This window comes from Periplaneta americana, chromosome 5 (genome assembly GCF_040183065.1).
Source record: "Periplaneta americana isolate PAMFEO1 chromosome 5, P.americana_PAMFEO1_priV1, whole genome shotgun sequence".
Taxonomy (NCBI): domain Eukaryota; kingdom Metazoa; phylum Arthropoda; class Insecta; order Blattodea; family Blattidae; genus Periplaneta; species Periplaneta americana.
The window spans coordinates 59,552,154-59,575,650 of NC_091121.1; the positions used below are offsets into that span (position 1 = coordinate 59,552,154).

At 33.9% G+C, this 23,497-nt stretch overlaps 1 protein-coding gene across 2 annotated transcripts in view; it reads right to left on the reverse strand.

Annotated features, from left to right (window-relative positions):
* pigeon (protein) overlaps nucleotides 1-23,497 on the reverse strand; it is a 46,011-nt gene that overhangs the window by 15,116 nt on the left and 7,398 nt on the right. The window contains exons 2-14 of one of the 2 annotated variants that reach the window (XM_069825783.1): nucleotides 21,903-22,048; nucleotides 18,484-18,553; nucleotides 15,780-16,022; nucleotides 14,751-14,800; nucleotides 13,975-14,184; nucleotides 11,866-12,033; nucleotides 10,640-10,811; nucleotides 8,364-8,677; nucleotides 7,720-7,896; nucleotides 5,903-6,115; nucleotides 4,754-4,933; nucleotides 2,273-2,457; nucleotides 1,971-2,185 (exon numbers count right to left, since the gene is read on the reverse strand). In XM_069825783.1, coding sequence (XP_069681884.1) covers nucleotides 1,971-2,185; nucleotides 2,273-2,457; nucleotides 4,754-4,933; nucleotides 5,903-6,115; nucleotides 7,720-7,896; nucleotides 8,364-8,677; nucleotides 10,640-10,811; nucleotides 11,866-12,033; nucleotides 13,975-14,184; nucleotides 14,751-14,800; nucleotides 15,780-16,022; nucleotides 18,484-18,553; nucleotides 21,903-22,048 — 2,343 coding nt within the window. Of the gene's footprint in view, nucleotides 1-1,970; nucleotides 2,186-2,272; nucleotides 2,458-4,753; nucleotides 4,934-5,902; nucleotides 6,116-7,719; nucleotides 7,897-8,363; nucleotides 8,678-10,639; nucleotides 10,812-11,865; nucleotides 12,034-13,974; nucleotides 14,185-14,750; nucleotides 14,801-15,779; nucleotides 16,023-18,483; nucleotides 18,554-21,902; nucleotides 22,049-23,497 lie in introns of those variants that run through there. The other variant, XM_069825784.1, reaches the window with a different exon arrangement.

Below are 23,497 nucleotides of genomic sequence, written 5' to 3' on the forward strand. Positions count from 1 at the left end.
GTATGCACTAAAGTAAAAAATATTTTTATTAATGCGATAATTGTGCCTGTTTTTCGATACATACACAGTGATATCACTTTCAAGTTTGGTGAGATTTCTCGTCTTTGTTTTCATGGCAGTCATAGATGAGAAGCTTATTTTGCATAAATATGAGGTTGCAAATATAAAATATTTAAAAGTTTCTTTTGCAAGCTCGAGGTATTCATCCATTTTTTGATCCACAACTGATCAAGCGAGAAAGACTAGTTTCAACATTCCATCAGTAGGTACCTACATGATTTTTCTGGATAGGGAAGTTCAGCTAGTTGAATGTCTAAAAACGGATTTAGTGCCCATCTGTGACAGTGTCGTATTGTTTTGAGTGTCTTCCAGAGAATACTTAAAGAGCTGTTGCTTAGAATTGCACAAACTTAATTTAACAAACTCAGGATTTGCTGCACTGGAATGCATCACATTCCTTTTTGTCAAGTGATAAGGAACAGAAATAGAGTTTCTTTATAAATTCTTTGATTTTTATCCCTGGCTGTAATTATGTTAACATCTTGCCTTGCAAACTCGTACTATTCGAAATGTTTAGGTTTCGAAAATATCATCAAAGTAGGCTACTAGAGATGATCTCCGTATAATATATCATTGTTGCACTATATTTTTCTATTTTGGTTGTTCTTTGGGTGATTTCCACTAATTTTCAGTAAAATTATCGCATTCGATTTTACAGGGACTTATTTTTTTCGAATGCGGTTAAGTACCCTACAAGTTCGGTAGAGGGGGGTCGCATACAGAAGACTTGCCCAAAAGTGAATCACGCCCTCATAAAGTTTGGGAACCACTGGTCTGCACGATTCACACATCAAAATGACGACCAATGAGTTGTTTGAAATTGTAATGAATAATATGTCATTACAGAGAGTTGGATTAATTTGGAAATTAATACCACAATTAAGAATCTAAGAATATGGATATGTTAAATTAGTTATTTTTGTCACTCCCATTTTGTATACGAAAAATAATGAATTCATTATGATGTCACATTTGTTTCCCTTTAGGTTTTATCACGATTGACTGAAATCGAAACTACTTTGTTTAAACACATCATACCCATAATTTCAGTAATTCAAGGCCTGCTGTAATTAATGATGTCACCATATTAACAGAAAGTGTGACCAGATTTCTCGAATGTCAAGGACATAAACGTTTCACGTTAAAAAAAAAATATATGCACTCACACACACACACACACACACACACAATATAACGTTACACGTTTTTAAAATGATACCGAAAATAAGTGTATTTCTTAAATGGGGTGCAGGCCTACACTGTACTGTTATCTATGCAAGAAGTTGTTAAAATGTTCTGATGAACACAATTCAGTACTATAATGGTTACCAGCCACCAGTTTACACTCGTTTAATTTACTGCAATGACAAAAAAGTGACTTTTTGATTAGCTGTATTTAAGCATTTACATGTATAGAATTTTCAGTTGCTAAATTTAAATTGTTTTTAAACTATTAATAATAGAGAAAAATTCGCTCTAGCATTGGGCATAGAATGCAGGACCCTCGGTTCTACATACTGAGCGCTCTACCACTGAGGTATGCTGGGGCTCCATCCACAGCATGGATTGAACTTCTCTCCTTTGGTTTTTCCCTTTTTGGCCCACTTTATTTTCGACATCATGTCATCATATGAGTGATTTGGGTGGCGGGGAACGAACAGTTATGTACTGTTAGACAATTAGATCTATATTATTATTATTATTATTATTATTATTATTATTATTATTATTATTATTATTATTATTATTATTATTATTATTTAAGCCTAACTATTATTCAGTAATATATTGTACTGGAAAAATTAAAATCTCACAAAGGATATAGGTTTATGTGAGAATAGAATTTATCTTTTGTAATATTAGGCCCCAAACCAGAATAGAATAAAGCTACAAAGAAAGATAATAATTACCTGCCATTATGATTTTCATCACATCAACCTGCAATTCGAATACATTCCGCTGAAGGTACTGCAAGAACATGGAGAAAGAGAGTGTTCGGTAACCCAAATATGTGAAGAAAGATGTAAATCCCTGGGGTAAGGGAAATGCCATAGAGTCCACTGCAAAATAAAAACGTTCCAGAAGAGTGAACAGGACATAGCGTCTTTCTTCGTCCAGCTGATCACTAATAACAAAACATAAAGAGCAATTAGAAAATGTGTACCGGTACTCAAAGTATACAATTACAGAAACTCTATTAGCGTCAGCTTACATGAGTGCAAATCCCCGTTCTTGTTCTTGATGAGGATCGACTGCAGCACACTGACACAACAGCTGACACAACTGCTTGGACATCTCCAGTTGGGCTGCTACATAGCGTGTGGCCACTACATGTACGTGCATTGGTGACTGCTTGCTGCTGTTCTTAAGGAGGTGCATACTTAACTCTCGTAAGTTCTGGAAAATAATATGAATTAAAATTTCAGTTGATTAGAACATGTCCATTCTTCAAAAAGGAATGAGTGTTATGAAAATGACATATACTTTTTCATTATATTACGTTTACCATTTCACAACAATTCATATATATATATATATATATATATGGTGGTGGTTGGTTTCTAATGCCAGGCGTTTGACAATAAAGTCATTTGACCTCTTGCACTCCAATATTTTTCAAAGATATTATCATGACCAGCCACTGAAGCACAAATTTTGAGGTGTTCCGAATCCATTTCTTGGTTTGAGTTGCACAATGGGCAGTTAGGGGACTGATATATTCCAATTCTATGCAGGTGTTTGGCCAAACAATCATGGCCTGTTGCCAATCTAAATGCAGCTACAGACGATTTTCGTGGTAAATCGGGAATTAACTGTGGATTTTGATGCAGAGAGTTCCATTTTTTCCCTTGGGATTGTGTTATCAAACTTTGATTGTTGAAGTCTAAGTATGTAGATTTAATAAATCTTTTCACAGAGTAATACGTAGATTTAGTAACAGGTCTATAAGTAGCACAGTGCTGCCCTTCTTTGCTAAAGCATCCGCAATCTCGTTTCCCAGGATTCCACAATGGGATGGTATCCATTGGAATACAATTCTTTTATTGAGTGATATTAATTGAGAGAGCATTTTAGTTATTTCTGCTGATTGAGATGGTGTGTGTTTAGAGACTATTGATAGAATAGCTGCTTTGGAGTCTGACAATATAACTGCATTTTTAAATTTACTGATGTGGCATAGGAGATTCCTGAGACTTTCACTTATTGCAATGATTTCTCCATCAAAACTTGTTGTTCCATACCCAAGAGATCTATAAAGTGAGAAGAGACAGCACGTAACACCTGCACCGGCACCTTGTTCTCTGGAGATCAAGGATCCGTCAGTGTATAAATGAAGCCAGTTTTGTGGAGGGTATCTAATATTAATTGTCTCTAAAGACAATTGTTTTAGTATTTCAGTGTTTACTTCTGATTTCAGTATTTCTTCTGTTAAATTTAGATTATATTCCATATTTAATAGAGTTAAAGGGTTTGGTTTAATTTTGTAGGTTTTCTTTTAAATTCGGGATATTGATTTTCCGTTTTAATTCTTGAACAATGCATAAAGAGCAGGAAATAACAGGGAGGTAAATTTACCCAGCTAATTGCAAAATTAAGTTATGGATATTTTGGCAACGAGAAAATCCTGTTACCACCTGGGTTTGAACCCAGGGCCTTCCAGATCGGTAGCCAGTTGTTCTATCAACTGAGAAGCTATCTACCACCAAAATTTTAGCCAGAGTCAGCACATTTATTCGTGTCTTGGCTGAGAAAGCATAAAACCTCGGGTGAATAGTACCAATGACCACCACGCAGGAGTACTACAGCAGCTCCCATGTGAGATATTGTATGTGATCAACTTGTATAAGTAAAGGTAGTATATAATTAATTTGAAGTGTGTTTGTTTGTGCCATATTATGATATGGATTAGGAAGTGGAGGATGGGAAAAGCCCATGCACATTTAGACCACTAATACAGATCCATTGTGCTACCTCCAAATATCGACAAATGGTCGAAAAAATATTCCTGAAACCCTTTAATCAGTGACAGGGTTTTCTTAGACGTCATATATCTACGACACGTGCCATCCAACTTTATTTCCCTACCAGAGGAAGCCATACTAAAAAGTATATCGCCCTTTAAAATCCATCATCCTCAACTGAGTTTGAATCTGCGAACCACAGACCCAGCGGCTAGCATGGTGTTTACTAGACTAAGGACAGGCTATCACAGCACACTGTTTTCGAGTTATACACTTATTATTACAAATTTCATATTTAATAAAGAACAGTTATACCAGATATTCAATTCAATGATAGTGATCAGTACTTGATTTGCTATTCTCCTGAGGGAAAGACTCTGTCTCTCTTGTTCTCTTTGCCTTCTTCCATTCTCCTTTTTCTCTTTCTATGCCTAGCACCGAAAAGCCGTATTTAAAATTATTATTACTAATATGTTCTAGTGACACCTTTAAACTGCAGAAATTTGCAACGTGTGTTTAAAGGCTGAAAATTAGTAATTACAAATTATTGAGTAATCATAACAATAATATAATCGTATCTAAAAGTATATATATTCAGAAACTGATTTATAAGAAAATATATAAGGGAGGAGGAGAGAGAAAATTATCATATTATGTAAACAGTGTACCGTTATGTGCAACAGTAATAATAATAAACAACTGCAATACACTACGTCTTCTTTGTGACTTACCACAGAAATTACATGTTCCTGTTTACTTGCTGTGCAACTTTCCACCTCGTAGAATGGCAGTACATCTATTCCTGGGCCTTTTCTTGTACCTGATATTGCAGCAAGATCAGCTAGTGTTCCTGATCCTACTAAAGTAGTCCCTGGTGACAGAGGTGTGCTGGACCGAGATAATGCTTCTGGCTGTCAAGAGAAATAGTTGCAGCTACATCATTAAAAATACATATTAAATGTTGAAATAAGTTACATAATTAAAAATTAATAAGAGATGAAAATATACTATTCTTGTTAAATATGATATTAAGGATATTGATTTAACTAATGTATTGTCTTTTAAAGATGTCTCTATGCTCACATACACACATACATAATTATATAAAGTGCTTAGTAGCATTTGGGGGTGTCAGACTCCATTTCAAGCCTGTGCTATACCTCACATTGCAACTGGAAAATGGGAGCCGACATCGCCACCAATAATAGCATGCAGTGTAACCATTTTGTTACTGAAAACATAAAATAATATTTAAAACTAATAATTGTTGAAAATGAGAATTATGCATCCTCAACATCTACACAGAAAATTCTGGTTAACGTGCATAAGTTTCTCATGTGTGTTTAATGCAATTTCTCGACTCATATTTTTTTTTAGTGTCTCTATTGTGCAAGGGTTATTCTTGTAAACTTTGTCTTTTAAGTTCCTTCACAAATAAACACCACATGGAGTGAGATTGGGGCTACAAAGGAGACACAACCCAGTGCGGATAATTTAATCCTCAAAAATCTCTGAAATAAGATCTAGTGATTAGTAAGCAGTGTGTAGAGTAGCAGCACCCTGCTGAAAGAATAATTTCTGGTATTCAATGTCTTGCAGCATTCATAGTGCCTTAAAAAATAGGCTCTATTATTCTGTGTGCCTTCAAAAGACATCACAGTATAACATGAATTCTAATCAATACCTAGGTAGTCTCCTTCAGATGGAGTTCTACAGGTTACATAGTGTTTTGGTTAAGTGAATGAGGAAAGTGATAATGTTGAAGACTTATGACACAATTCTGCGCTATAAAATACCTAAGATTTCATATCTTGTAATATGTGAATGATAATAGTTACAGACAAAGGATATTCACATATTATGGAATTGTGAGTTAGTACCTGGTAACATACGAGAGATACCATAAGTTTGTCAGCTACAAGACTAGGTCTGAATCTTGGTTTCTGCTCTTTTCCTGTTCTTTTGGCGAGCTGATCCCAAAGTCTAGTCCACATATCCACTCGATACGGAACCAATCGTTGTTGTGGCGACAGCAACATCATTGCCGTATTCCATAATGTTTCTTGGGTAAGAGACATGCTCTGGCGATTTACCTATAAATTTAAAATTTAAGGATAAAGTTAAAAGCTACTTAACTCAATGTGTATATCCAATGCCTATCCACTTCACTTGCGTAATTTGGGTTATTTAACTCAATGTTCCGCATGAAAAAACTTTATAAATAAAAGATAATATATCTTACAGATACTACTTCCATCTTAAATCCTTAGAATAAAATCCATCTAAAAGAATTAGTAAAAATTATTTACAATATACTGGTATACTTGTTTATTTAAAATTTAATAAATTTAAAGGATATCAATGTAAAAACAACAAAAGTAGAAGAAGACTCTTCAATCATGACTCGAATTTGAGGAACACTTATTTTTGGGTTTTTAATAACTTGATTAACTATAAATCTCTTGTCACGTGCATTTATCAATTTTTGCTTGGTTTTTCTTGCCAAGTTGTTCCAAGCTCCATGATTTCGAAATTTTTCTACAATATGTTGTTCTGTAAAATGTGTTTTATGTACTACTTTACCTATTTTCTTATAGGAATAGCCTTTCAGAACAAAGCGAACAATAACTTTTTGTTTTAAAGCGTAACTGACTTACTTATGACGCTCCATTGTACACAATTCTGAATGACAGACTAACAGCAAGTGACCTCCACTGAAAGACAAACTTGTGCGCCCTGCATGCTTGTTTACTATGTATCTAAACGTCACTACCCTCTCTCAGTGGGGTAAGTGTATGAACAACAGTGTTACATGAATTTCACGGAATATTAATTTTAAATTTTTATGTAAGTAACAGGTGTATGTAAATTAATTTTATTCATGTCACTGTGATCGTGTTTAACTCATCAAACATAATGAATTTATGATGATGGATGAGTGGAACAGAGTAATGTTTCAAATTCATATATACGTTTCTTTCGATGAAATTGGGAATGTAAGGAACTAAGAACTTAATATAGCTCAAAATTAAAACTTCTCATCAGAAGTATTGCACATGTTACTAAAAATGGATTCAAGAGACTAATTCTAACTTTCAGCCATCTGATAATTCAGGTTCGGTTTATAAGCAGGAAACTGTCAGCAGACTGGAAGAAAAGGGTGGTGGTGGTGGTGGTGGTAGTGGTGATCACTCTCTTTATGATCTTAAATGGAATAAATGTGGGTGAAATCGATCTCTATTCCTCTATTTTTTATTTATTTTATTGGGTTATTTTACGACGCTGTATCAACATCTAGGTTATTTAGCGTCTGAATGAAATGAAGGTGATAATGCCGGTGAAATGAGTCCGGGGTCCAGCACCGAAAGTTACCCAGCATTTGCTAGTATTGGGTTGAGGGAAAATCCGGGAAAAAACCTCAACCAGGTAACTTGCCCCGACCGGGATTCGAACCCGGGCCACCTGGTTTCGCAGCCAGACGCGCTGACCGTTACTCCACAGGTGTGGACGTCTATTCCTTTATTGAGTCTAGGTATTACAATAGCTTTTCTCCAGACTGATGGAAGAGTTGGTAAGATCTTAGAAAATATGGAATGTGTAGTAACCCTAACATAAATAAATAGGCATGCAGTTTTCATTTATAAAGTTATAAAAATAAAATAAATCGTACTGATAAAGAAATCAAATGAGTACTAACTCTAACTTCCAATTCGGATACGTGAGTGATGGTACTCAAAGGGAGTAAGGCAACCAGTGACATTGCATCAGATGGAAGATTCCTCTGGGCCGATGCATAAGCTCCACCAATAATCACTTCCTGCAAGAGCTGTGGCACACTCAGTTCTACAGGATGTTCTGCTACATACATCAGCAACTGGAATATTGAACATAATTTGGATTACTTTGTACAATGTACACAATAAATCAACAGTAAAATAACTTCACTGATTGGTTGATGGTTTCCATTGCCTTGAGAAATTAACTAGTAAAACCTTTCTGGACTCTGCTATTCTGATAGTGTGAAGAATTAATTTCTGAGCTGGAGGTATCTTTAAAGAGAAATTTGTTACTGTACCTCTGTCACAGCTGAGGATGATGACTAAGGGAGAGATTAATTTTGTCATAAGTGAGAAATGACCTGTAAATTTTGCTTGTAACTCTGTCATTTAGGGACAAAGTTCTTGTACGTTCCCTAATTTGAGAAGGAACTCTGCATCATTATATATCACCATAAAAAATTTATCACCTTCGACAGGCCTATGCTCTAACAGCCAGCATGATAAACCACTCAACCACATGAAAACTATGGTAATGTAAGATAAGTGCTGCTTTGTATTTTACCTCTGAAACTGTTTCCAAATCCCCTTGATGAACTAGAAAATAGTGCAATATAGCCAGTTGATTTTCGAGAGAATGGTCGCTTTTAAATGTCTCTACAAGATGTCCAGTGGTTACAGTGAGCTGTATCAAGTCTAAAGTCGGTAGGTCTACTGTAACAGTGTTGCTATATTGCAGTAGTGGAACGAGATGTGACGTGTGCGATGGAATCCCTGGCAGTGTGCAACTCATTAGCACGTGACAGCATGGTTCATGAGCTAATCCGATGTCAAGAAGATGGGTGAATAAATCTGGTGCATACACAACCATATGCTGATCTAGATGGAAAAAGTAAAATTACACATCACATGACTATGAAATGTTATGTAATTTCTTTTACATTGTATTGTCGAAATTTAAAACAAATCATTAAATTGAAGCATATCCACTAAGATACCATTCATGCATTCCAAACTTATACATGCTTACTGCACTTGTATATTGTTTCAATGTGAGTTTTAAAATTTCTCGTTTGCAACTTTTTATGTGTACTTAGCATATTTACACAGTATTTTGTTGCACATTTAGGCCAATGTAGTATATACTCGTATCTGCCTGTTTTGGGAACTTCAATTTACTTTTATATTTCTCTTAATCGGCTGATAAGTCAATTTTTAATACAAGTATTATATTGTATAAATTAATATGAATAAAAGAATTTTGGTTGTTATACAATTAAATCTGAACATTCTCACTCTTTGTAGATGCAAAAAAAAAAAAACCTAAAAATAGATGCAACATAACAAAATAAATAATACAGAACACATTTTATGTAAGGCATAGGCGCCGACTTTGGGGGTGCTTTGCACTTTGAGCATCCCCAAAATAATTATTGGGGGTGCTCGGCATCCCCAATATTATTTATACACAGAATTTTTTAATTGATGGTTTGAATGACAGTGATAAGGAACTGAAGAAATTCTCTCATTTTATGGAGATGACTTGGACAAGGAGAGCCTACTTTTACACAGGGATATGTTATTAGATATTGCAAGATCAAAACTGCATCACATCACATATTTTCAGACTGTTTTTGATCTCCTTGGAAAGAAGCTTTTCTTTGTGACATGCTACCAGAACTTGTTAAGTTCATGAGACTAGTTCTTGCAATACCAGTGTCTACCTCTACTGCTGAGCGATCATTTTCCTCTCTTCAAAGACTTAAATCCTACACTATGTCTACCATAAGTCAACAGCGAATGAATTATGCAGCTGTCATTCATTCTCACAGAGAAGAAGCTCTGCATTTAGATTTGGATGAAATAGGAAATGAGTTCATCACTAGAAATGAAATTCGCAGACAGATATTTGCTATGAAAACGTAATTCGCAACATGTTAAGATTTTATTAATCCTCATGGAAAATGGTGGTGTTGTTAATAATGAAATAATTATTGATTAAACAGACTATGAACAGAGTGTTTATGTTTACCAATTAACAATGTCGTTTGTTGTAATCAAGAAGGACTTTCAACAGTTTCAACATAAATTATATTAAAACTTGAATGTGGTTTTCCTGTTCTGAATGAGCACCCCCAATAAATTTTACAAGTCGGCGCCTGTGATGTGAGGCATGTAGTTGCAAAATCAGATACATCACTTTTTTTTCGTAAATGAGTTAATGTTGTATTTCATATCTTCATATGATTCTACAACTGCTATAGCAGTGTTATGCTCCAAAGCCAGATACATCACATGGATTTGTATGATGAAAGAATAGTATTGGTTGCAAATCTTTGATTCTTTGCAAACGTTTTTCCTTCATACTGAAAAATTATGTTTAGTGATGTATCTGATTCTGCAATTAAACGCCTCATATAAGGTGTAACAATAAGTTTCTTTTAAGGGCTAGCTACAAGTGTGATGGAATTATTGTATAAATAAAAATTTATGATTGCAACCTGCAATATTCGAACGTCTCTTTGAATTGAAGACATTATTACAAAAACAACCCTTGTCAAAATTTCTATTTTTCAGGAGAAAAATAAAAATAAATAGAACAACACATGTCAGCTGTTTCTGTACAACTGGTGTTTATCCTTGTGGCTACTGCACCTGACATGTCATTTTTGGGGTCTATAAACATTTCAAATAGTAGCAAATGTGTCCTTAACTCAATTTCATTAAAAATGACTAGGGCTGTTTTTGTAATAATGTCTTCAATTAATATAAAATATTACAGTTTACAATTTTATTATACCATAAGTAAAATAAACAATTTGTTGGTATAACTTTGCTTACCTCCATATAAGGCAAAAGTAGGTTTCATTGTTCTAGCTTGCGACCAAAGAATTCCAGGAACAACACAGTGGATGACACAGCCATGGTGAAGCAGTGTCACGGAATAAGCAAAATGAACAGTGTTTGATGATTCCTCCAGATTACGGGTCTCTGTTATGGGTGGCTTGACAGGCTGGAATAGTATAATAAATTAAAACCATTAGTCTCTCTTTTTTCAGTTGTTTGTCTGCATTGAATGTTCAAATGATGTAATGATGTGTCACTTAGTCACTCATAATGAGTGCACCTCTGTACTTGTAATTGGATATTGTGTCTACTGTCACACATACTGTGACATGGTACATGACAACAGTAGGCAGAACTTAAAAATGAGAGGAATTCAATCCGACATCGGAACTTGAAACCGGTGTGGCTTAGTGGATAAAGCACCAGCATGTAAAGCTGGAAACCCGGGTTCAAGTCCCGGTGCCAGGGAGAATTTTTCTCAATTCTACTGATTTTTCACCACATTCTTGTTCTGTTGTATCTAGAACTTTTTACTCACTTTTCTGATTGCATGTCTCCATTCGTCGAGTATAAAATCATAAGGAAGTTGTATATATACACATAATCTGATATTTATATTTGTATATTTATTGCAGATTGCAACAAAACCTAGATAAATCTATTAACAATTAATTAATTTTTGAGAAGGAACTCTGCATAATTATATATTACCATTAAAAATTTATCACCTTCGACATACCTATGGTCCAACAGCCAGCATGATAAACCAAATGGGAAAAGATCGAAATATATGTTTATGTGAATTTATGCAAAATGAATTACACACATCTACTTAAATCGTAAAATTAATTTATAAATGGAGTCATATCTCGTATTTTTGGCATCATAAAAATATATTTTTGTGTAATGAAGGAAACGAAAGTTTATTTTCTCATTTATGTGCAGTTATATATAATGTCTTTCAAATAAGAACAGGAATATAACTAGTTACAAAATAAGGAACCAAACAGTTATCAAACATGTAAACTCTTTAATAACATAATGTGTCATTTTCATGGCAATATTACTTATTTATTTATTTATTTATTTATTTATTTATTTTTCCAAGACTACTGATTTTGCATGTCTTAAGCCAGTATTACAGCGTTGCTGTAACGTCTAGAATGACAAAAAAAAAAAAAAAAAAAAAAAGAAGACAGTTGGAATGTGATTAATTTTACCTGATACAAGTAATGATGACAGATACAGACAATCCCTTTAGGATCACATACAACTTGCAGGTCGAGCGAACAGTCGTGCACTCTCAATGGAATAGGGTCATCTTCATATCCCCCACATGGCACTGACGATGTTTTAGGAAGTTGTGGCAAATTTAGAGGAATATTGAGCTGCAAATAAATACATAAAAGTCTACATTATAAGAATTCATACACTACACTTTAAATACTCTTAAAGCATTACCAACTCACTGTTGGAGCAAAACACGACTAGTAATCGCAATAAACACTAGTTCATACATTTTAGTTGTCTGCAAGACTCTCCCAGACATCATTGAAAAGATGGCAAATGGCTTCATTGCCAACTAGCTGAACATTAAAAAAAACGACGATGATATCCTCGTCATCATCATCATCATCGTTACTATTATTATTATTTTATTATTACTATTATTATGATCATCATCATCATTATTTTAGATTGCATGTTAGTTAAAAGGCTTGTTATTATGTTTCATATCATACATATGTATGAGTTCAGAGTCAGAGATGGAAGATTTTTTTTGTTTAGTTAGAAGCATTTTTGGACACGTTATAAGTAATGTTAAATTAGAGATATCTGTACATCTCTTCCATTTACAAATATTCTATGTGCAAGAAATTTCCTCATTTACGAATTGACTTCTTTAGTGATGAATAGATTTAGACTCACTCCATTTCAGTTGATTTATTGTTTTCCATAATGGCATGAAACATCTTACATCGAGATGTAGAACAAGTAAAAACATTATACAAAAATATATAATAATGAATTATTACATAATAAATAGGTTAATTTAATTTATTAGTTGAGCAGCAGAGTATGGATATGGATAATTTTTTTAAATTCTGTTCTAAACTATTTCTGTTGATCCGTCAAAGTTTTCAGATAATTACACAATGCATTGAAGACTGTAATACCTGAATAGTGAACTCATTTTTCGTAACAACTGAGACTAACAGAGGTCTGATTAGTGTCTTGTATTAAAATGATTAATGATGTGATTAGTAGGTACTAGTACTAAAATATCTTGTTTGTAACATAAAACATCATCAAGGAATGAATATACTCAAAAGGATAAGGTAAAGTGAAAAATTTTAAATTTTGGTCAATCTTTTAACAAGTTGTCCTTTTATGCATACCTAGGACTTTCCTTTATTAAACAAAAATATGTTTAGCTTTGGATGAGATAGTCAGAGCTCAGTTTAAAAGTAATATATTCTGTGGTACCTCTGATTGAGGTTCTGACTGATATGTATATCTATTATCAGGCAGTACATCACACTTGACGATATGTGTCAGAGGAAGAACAATTATTTGTATACATCTGAAATCTGATTAGCATAATATGTAGCTAGCCGGCGATGTATGCAATGGAGGGGGAAAGGAACTGGCACCCTACTCATTATTTCCTGGCCTAGTTGCCTCATAAGTGGTGCCATGTGAGGTTCAGACCTCTTTTCGGACAGTTGAATAAAGATATTTTGTGTATGTTTTCCACTTCAAGTGATTATCCAATTTCAAGCCAACAAACTTTGTGTTTATAGATCCTTTGATATCAATTCCATTTAGTGTAATATTGAAGAAAAACTGAGCACTATTATGTGTATTAATTTTTTTATTACATTGGTATCAATATTAAGTGCTAGTTTATTTGCACTAAACTAATCATTCATTAGCTTCAACAGTGTATTAGAAGTATTCATAAAGTCATCATATTCTTTACTTGAAATAATCGCAGTTGTACCACCTGCAAATGAGATTATCTGGGATAAATTAATATTAACTTCTATTGTATCTCTGGGAAATGGGTGCATTCAGTCTGTAACACACCACTGTATGCAGAGAGTTTCTTTCAAAGCTGGAGGATCCTTATAATTTCTTAAAATAATGTGATAATTACATATGATCTCAGAGAATATAATTCGTTTATTTTTCAGTGCATACATTTAAATTCCAGGGAATTTAACCTACAGGATATAACAATATAAAATTAAATGTGGCGGACAATTATTAAATGATTGGTAACCCCAATGCATTTATTCTTATAAACATGTAACGTGAACACACACCACTGTTTCATGAGGCATATCATCATGAAACTGAAGACAAGACAGTGTTGGGGAGAGTTCTTCTTCTCGTCCTTCCTCTGGTTCTTCTCCTTCAACACTAAGCTGAGGTTTGCGATAATGGATATAATACAGTGATTGATTTATGGGATCCCATTGGGCCCATGAAAAAGCTCGAACCATTGACTCTGTATTTAAGCATCCGCTAGATTCCTGAAATGAAAACAATAGCATTAAAGCATATCACCCGAAAGGTAAATAAAATTAATGTATAAGATACACATGTTTTATAACACCCAAGAGCTATAATTTATATTTTGGAAGAATACCGGTACTTTCTAAAATATTAATATCTGTCTCTCATTAGTCATATGATAACGATTTCCATAATGTAAATATACAATATTCTTAAATGTAGAAAATCTAATACCGTTCAGGTATTTTTCTTTCATATTAATTAGGAACATTAAATCCAGAAATTTGAGATGGGCAGAGTATGTAGCACATATGGGTGAATCCAGAAATGTATAGTGTTAGTTGGAACACCTGAGGAAAAAAGATCTTTGGGGAGGCCGAGACGTAGATGGGACGATAATATTAAAATGGATTTAAGGAGGTGGGATATGATGGTAGAGACTGGATTAATCTTGCTCAGGATAGGGACAAATGGCAGGCTTATGTGAGGATGACAATGAACCTCCGGGTTCCTTAAAAGCCAGTAAGTAAGTAAAATATACAGCAACGACTTCTAAGACTAGTAAAATGGAAGCTAAACGTACCAGTTCATAGCTTCCATCCTCTCTGAGATGAACTTGATTCAATGATATAGCTGAAAAATGTAAATACGAAAAATTGTACAGAAATGACATATTGTGTATCAGCATTACAGTAGGAATTCCTAAAATACATTAAGAAAGTTTTCAACAGTAAGCGAATTTGAAATCTGATTTGTAACATGTAATCATGTACATAAATCACATTCATGCTTTTTTAATCCCTCCCCACTAAGGCGATAGAGAGTGAAACTTATATTGTCTTTTTACCATCATACCCAAGATTTGAGATACAAAGTACTCTAATCTAAGTAAACAATCAGAATGGCGCCTCTTAAAAAGAACAGTAATTAGTTTTTCATTAAATAAGAACAAACTACCTTTTTTTTATTTCACATTTATAAGGCGTGAAAATGCTCAAATTACGTCATGTATGATTAAGTTTAAAATTCGCTTACCAAATAGCATTGGATGATTAAAAAATCTTAATGATATAGCATGTAATTATGAAGAATTTCAGCAACATTTTGAAACAATGTATAACAATCTATTTACTTCGTAACTCAATCCAAATAAAATAACAGTTACCAGTACAAATATAGCATTAAATAGAACTATTTTTTTTAAGTTCTCAAGTGTCTTACTCAAGAGGTTGAATTTTGGAAATACTGGGAAGACATTTCTTTTATATCAGTTGCTGGTGAGTCGTTCTTACATGAAATCATTTATCTATACTTGTCAAATAATACTTTTGGTGCATACAATAAAATACACGACTTAAGCTACCGGTATATCATAAGCCAACTTAATCCAATGCAATTTAACATATGCTAAACTAATTATTTTCACTCATATTTTCGTCATAACATGTTTCATATTATATTTATCCGTATCATTTTTCATTCCGTATCTATTGTCCGATTCTACAATACTAGGCGTATATGATTTCACGTAAGAAAGACTCAAGACCAACAAGTCGCTCTTTTCATTCTTTCTAGAGATGAAAGAGAACAAAGATAATACATGTGGACTTACATTCTTGATGAATGAATAAGAGGAACTTTTCTGTAGCTGCCTGTTCCTTTTTTCTGTATAGGAACTGAATCATAATTTGATGAGATCGCTCAAGTCCCAAATTCTGTGGTTCTCTGTTTTCCTCTGACAATCTTATATCCAATATAAATACTTTATATACCATGTCTAATAAACTATTGTTCGTCTTTCCGTTCGATGCCTCACTATCTGGGGTTGTACTGCACTTCTCTTTGGTTACAAAACCTTAAATGAGTGAAACAAGCACTATTTTTATAGTTTACAAGAAATGCCATCTAACTTATAAAGATTACGGTAGTACTTATTTTAACACAGATACACTATACCAATAAAAGTATATTTTATACTCATAAAGTAAAAAAATCGTGAAGAGGAAAAACTAGACAATCAAAATATGCTGCAGTCTCTAGTAGTTTCTTAGCTTTGCTCGTTTTATAATACGTTTATAAATTTTTTATTTACCGATTTTATATCAGTAATGATATTATATACTGCAATTACTGCTTGACCTGTACATATTTCATATTATAGCATCAGGAACTCTATATATTATTTAATTTCAATCATTGCATGAATTAAGCTATGATTAAATACTGTACATAAAAGCAATCTCTAAATAAGTAGTTGATATAATGAAATACGATATATATATATATATATACACACACTGGGCAGTTTAAAAGGCCTGAAACATTGCTAGGAATCGCTGAATGTTTACTGTCAAATTCAGAGCTTAAAAAAAGATTCTTGCTTTTAAAGATGCATATGTAATGAGAACTTTGCTCCTCCATATAGTAAGTTATCAAACCACTACCCTTCTTAGTAGGGCCTACCAGTACTACAAAATTTAGAGAGCAGAAGAACTACCTAATTAATAAATGTCTCTACATTCTTGAAGAGTTACTAATAACTTATAATAGTTATAATTAATTGTACAGGGTACCTTTATACTTAATTTTATAATTTTTCTTTTCTCATTTATATATTAATGATTATTGTTATAATATTATATTTGTAATTCCACTTTTAAATTTGTAATTTTAAGATTTTGACAATGTCAGAAACTTGTTGACTGTACAACTCTACGGACAATTTTATTATTATTATAAGTTTAAATACAATACTGATGAAAAATATTTTTGTTTACAAACTCGTTACAGATATTATTCCATGTTGAATCTTTCGTACACTACTTTTAACACTTGAATATAAATAATTGATTAAATGGCGAGCTTACTCGTGTTAATTATGTAAGCATGTGCGGTTTACAGCTGTTTCGGTGCTACTTGACACCATCCTCAGAGCCTACTAGATCTCGGCGCTATCTCAACTTCGCTGCCTGTTGTGTGGGTGCGTTCGTGTGATGAAGAGTTGTGTCAAATAGGGTGTGTGTTCTGAAATTGATCTGTGTGTTGTGAAATTCTACACATACAACCCAAAAACTAAAAACTCAACCCACTAGAACAGTATGAAATATACAGACACACTAAAACACACCCTAATCAAATTCTCAACACACAGATCAATTTCAGAACACACACACTATTTGACACAACTCTTCATCACACAAACGCACCCACACAACAGGCAGCGAAGTTGAGATAGCGCTGAGATATAGTAGGCTCTGAGGATGGTGTCAAGTAGCACCGAAACAGCTGTAAGCCGCATATGCTTACATAATTAACACGAGTAAGATCGCCATTTAATCAATTAAGTATATTATTGTTTCAAGTAATGATGGACACAAATATGTTAAGATCAATCTTAAAGATGGAACAAAGCCAGAATTGTTTTATTGCCTAACCCATGAAGTGAGGAATAAGAAGAAATAATTAGTTATTGTTTAGTGACGCTTTTCAACTACAGGGGTTATTGAATATATAATAATGGTTAGAAAAAATAAGGTGCTTAATTAATAGTAAATCATACGGAATTTTTTAAGATTACGTTAGTGAGAGACTGCCATCTGACTGAGCATCGATAAAGATAAATAAAATATAGGACAAATACCTATGTAGTTCCTGTAACAAATAATGTTTTCAAAAAGAAAATTCTTTCATTAATGGTATATTAAAAAAACATTTACAAAAGCTTAACTGTCTGATTTCATTAAATGTTATTTCACTCAAAGAGAGATTAATTTTATTCATAGCTTCACATGCATTGAAGTCAGGTATAAATATAGGCTTCAGCTAATGCAACACATGCCTTCATGTTCTAAAGACAAATTAATCCAGAAATAGTGAAACAGTGTTACTCTCAAGCTCAACATTTCTATGATAATTGCATGCATCTTCTTCTACTTTTCTGTTCTAAAGGGAGATTATTTTTATCTTCCGCAATTGTAGGTCTAATTTGTTGTGTTCTTTCAGGAAGAATGAAATCCACTGGCCTAATTTATCTTACACAAATTTAATGAAAACATAAAAGCTGTACTACTTCATTTGATAGTCATACTGACATAGGTAGCTTCTCCCTCCATTTTTAAGTGTGTACACAAGATCTAACAGTGTTCATTAATTAACCTGAAAATCTGGTGTATAAATGGAAAGGGAAACAGAGAAATATACTGTATATGTATACCCTTTCTGATCTATAAGTAAACAACTGCTAAGAGAGAATTTAATGATTCAATTATTTACTGTGGTGGGGCTCTGTGAGAATTGAGTTCATAAATTAAACTTACCTAGTAATGATTGACTATGGTTTATGGAAGCTTGGATGGTGTTAACATATTTGTTAAATGTACATAAGACCTGAAAATTAGGGGAAAATTGCATTTATTAAACACAAGCAATGTGAAGACAAACTACGGTAGTGAAGTAGAGTAAGGCTATATGAATGTTACAGTCCTATATCTTCAGTGGTTAGACGTATTGTGTTAGGTTGGTCCAATTCTGGAGTTTTGAATGTTTAGTGTCTACACAGACATACAACAGAATTACAAGAAGATAAAGAACAATCACATATTAAGCTCTGCATCACTACACTACGTTGTTTAATGAATAATCAAAGTTAAAGTAAAAAGGAATGAGGCAATGTCCGAACACCATGAAGTTAATCATATCTGTTACACATTTAATTGCAGTGAGATTTTCAAAGTTTGTAATGTGACATTCCATGACGTGTTAATTGTTCAAAAGTTAAAGCATTTATAAATATAAATGTATTATTTGTTGACTTTCTTGACATGACAATTGGATACTGGTATTGTGGGAAATGTGACCAACTAACAAACAATTGTTTTTAATCACCTTTCTCACGAATTAAAAATGGTAGAGAAGGAAGCATTAAATATTAATTACCAGTATGTAATAAAAATTGTCCTTTTCATTAAGACACTGGTTTTCTTACACCTCTTTCCATATGACTTAGTTCCTCGAGGGCATGGCTTTTTAGTCATCCAGAACAACACAAGCCGTTCAAGCTTAAGCAATGTTGTCTAGTTATATTGTTAAGACTCAGTCACTGTTAGTGGTGGTAATTTGAATATTACACGCTCTCAGACAAAATACTGTAGTCACAAAGAAGATGAATGAGACATATGAACTAAGTCGCGTGAAAAGCATTATAGATGTCTGAAGGCACCTGCAGATATCTGCAGTCCTGCCTGCAAGGTTTTCCACATTGACTAATGACAGTATGATACATGACAAAAGAATGTCCACACCATAAAACTCACTTCTCATAAGACAACGCAGAAGTTTTCCGTAAGACCATGCAAACAAGATAGGTGAATTTCTACTAAAAGGTGTAATTTTCATTTAGGTTTCCTAACCACAAATATAGGCGCTGACTTTTAATTTTTTCAGTGAATGCTCACACTCTGGCAATGAATAAAACAGTGAGGTCAGCATTATAAATGAGACATGCAAGATAAAACAATCAATAGTATTCGTGCAATCTAAGATAGTATTGTACTTAATAAGGCAATAATTCAAGTTGATATCGACTTTGATCAAAAATACTGATCAATGCTACTGTACACTATGGAAAAGATTTCAAACAACAGCTGTCGCAAATTCTGAAAACTGCATCGTGCAAATTGGATAGATTACGTTTTTTTGATAAAGAACACATTATGTGATTCATGACAATTAATTTTCACCCCATCGTGGTAAGAAAGTGAAAATCGAAACAGAAATTCCTGATATGTCATTAAATATATCCATTGGGTGCTTGCATCCCAGCAATAGCAACCAATGACAGCCCAGTTCCCGGCAAATCAAAAGCAAAACCCCCACTGCATGGCGGCCGGCGATAGCAACCGATGTTACCCCCCGAGCCAATTCAATACAAATATACAATGTACAATGAAAATGACCATGTACCGATACAACTGAGTAAAATTACAAAGAAAAATAATCACGTACCGGTACCTTATAACATGAGATGCTGGAAATGTTGTCCTCCTTCATCCACACATTTTTGGCATCTTTTTAGGAAATGTGCATTTACACGTATTAATTCATCTTCCGAAATAGAGTCAATTGCATGATACATGCTTTCAATTCTTTTAATGTGTTGGGGTTTGTTGCATACACTTTATTTACCGATAATTTAACCTTTTTTCATGATCACGTGACAACAGTTCATGAACAGTAGTGAGCTTGTATGGTTTCAATTTTAAGAGTTTGGTAGTTCGCCATGCTGAGATCATCGAAATTTCAGTTTCCTGTGCAAGCCGTCAGAGGGATTTCTGTTGAGTATATTCTAATCTTTCTCCCACTTTGTCTAGTTTGTCCTCAGTAAGCACATGTTTATTTACCCTTTGCTTTTTATCAAGAATAGACCTCACTTCTCTACATTTAGTGACAAGTTTTCGCACAGTATCTCTATGTGGGGCAGGCACACCTGGATATTCAGTTAAAAATCGCCTTACTACTTCCCTGCATACGAATCACACATAAAAATTCTTTGTTGTAATGTGTAAGTATGTCGAGGCATTATGTAAACTATAGCACAGCACTAATACAGAAATCACATTTAATACCAAGCACAATAACACTTGTAGCATTAATACAGAAATAACATTTCATACGAAGCACTTCGAAGCACGACCATGCTGAAACAAAACCGCTGTGAAACTGACTGAATGACTCCCCTGCTCCTACAAAGGGGAGGGGATTCAAGTCAGCTGCAGTGTCAGGAGCTTGGTTAACAATGGTTGCTATCGCCGGCCACCGTGCAACAGGCGACTCGACAGCAAAAGGCCCTGTATATGGAATGGATGTGGTAGTCTCAATGTCATCTCCACTTAGAAAATATTATAGACCAAAAAATTGGCCTCAAATACACGTACATATCATGTTTTCAAAACTTTTCACTGGTAACTGTCATTAAATTTCGTACTCAGTGGTCTAATGGGGTACCATGCTTGCCAGTGGATGGGTTTAAACTTGGTCAAAGGTGATGATTTTTTTAAGGAAAAAAATTGACACAGTTTCCTGCCAAAGACAAATAAAACTGTAAGTCCAGATTTATTGGCTTGTGGTAAAAAAAAATATATTCTGATCCAGGAAAAATCACCAGCTAGCTATTCCTCCCCTATTAAGTTCCCAATTTTGCAGACCAACATCTCGATAAGACTGCAGATATCACTGCATAACGTCTCACATTCTGCAGAGGCCTATGACATACAATAGACCTTCAATATTTATTAAGTCAGTTACTTAACCATGCTGTGTCAACTACTAGGTTATTTAGTGGCAATGGAATTGTGATTGCGTGATGGTATTTGGTGAGATAAGGACTCGTCATAGATTACCTGATATTTGCTGTAAAGTTGGGAAAACTTCGGAAAAAACACAACCAAGTAATCAGTACAAGGAGGAATCGAACCCACACTAGAGAGCTAGGCCATTTTACACTTTAAGATTAGTTTAAATATGCTGAGGTAATACGAATTGAAAAATGCTATATTACATTGTCTAGAGTAAACCGTACTTGGCAGGAGTTGATCTATACTCTTCAAGAGTTTTAACTTAAATGACTTAATCCCCACTCCAGTCTGACCAGTACGAGCACTTGGTTTCTGTGCACTTTGAAATGTTTTATTACAGAATATTATTACTGTAATTCTTACAAAAATATGTTAATAATTACCTTCAAACTGCTTTTCTTTTGATGGTAAAGTCCAATGAAACTTTGTACTTCAGGCCTTTCATTCTCATCAACTGATTCCATCAACCAGTTGACCAAGAGACTTCCGTCTTGTTCTTGCCCAAGAAGTTTCCATTCTTTTGCCTCACCTAAAAAGTTACGGAAACAGATATTTGATCACTGAAGTTGAATTTGTACGATACTAAATCAGAATACATATTTAATGTAGGCCACTCATAAACTTATTCAGAGAAGACTAAATTTGCTCTGCTACACCTAGGGCTATATAGGTGACAATAGGAAGAAAAATCAAAACTCTCAATGACAAGTGAGCCACGTCATTCAACAGTGGTCGCGAAAATATTTTGTTTTCATAAAAATATTCGTTTCAAAATATTAGGTTGGATGTGTCCACGCATTTTCTAAGTGAAAAAATCTCAATTTAATGTTAGTTGAATTTATGCGTCACTTATGAAAAAAAAACTATTAATTTACATGCTGTTGTACACGACTGTAGTTGTGTGTAAGGACTTTCTTAATATTCAAAGAATACAGTAAATGAAAGAATATGGTGATAATTAGGCAGCAAGGAAAATGAAGTACTTTGAGAAAAGTTGTCTTCTCCATCACAAATCTCACAATATTTACCGGAGATTCAATCCAGTAATTTTTGTGAGAAGTAATCAACTTATTGACTGAAATATAAGTGGACTAGATTGTATCACAATGGAAAAGTGTCCACGACACACGTTTCTTAATCTTTGTACATTTTTACCGATTTCGTGTGATTTTCATTATAACAAGTTCTAAACTTTATATTTTGTTAATTCTTTTGTATTTTATTTTAAAAACTGCTTCTGGACAGTTAAAATGTAAATCAATACTCATATTCCGGTTAATGGTCTTATGCTAAGTTAAGATGAAAAGTTAAAGAAGTCAACTTAAAATATTTCAAATAAGTTTAAAAGTTATTTCTTACTACCCCTCGTTTCGATTTAGTTTCCACTGTAGTTTTCTTTGTTAAATTAAATGCTACTTCATTTTTTCCCTAGACAAAATTTTGCATAAAGTTTGTAGATACGGTAGATATGTAACATGTTACCCTTAATAAACAATCGACCATACTATATTACTACCGGTACAATTAAAGTTCAACCAACCTCATTATGAAGTAATGGATTCGAATTCTCTGATTTGTCGAGTCCCTGTTATTAGTAAGAGTCGAGATATGTGAGGCCAATAATTTTGGCCTGGATTATTTTCTCTGAAACAAAGACTTTCGATCTTTCATCATGTGCCATTATTAAGACTGACCGTCCGCATCTGTGACTCAACTGCTAGCACGTTGGTCTTTCCTCCAGGCCAGGTGGTGATGGAATTTGTGGTGGACAAAGCAGACATTGCAGAGGTTTTTTCTCGCAGTACTCCCATTTCTCTCTATAAATCACGCATCACTCTCCACATTCTGCTCATTTAATTTATTATCTGCAATAGTAAAAATAGGCTGGGGTAAAGTCTTGGGGATAGTACAGATTTCCGACGCTGATAGGGCTTGGGGCTCTGGGCCCCTAGGGATTATCAGGCTTCTCGTCCGCAAA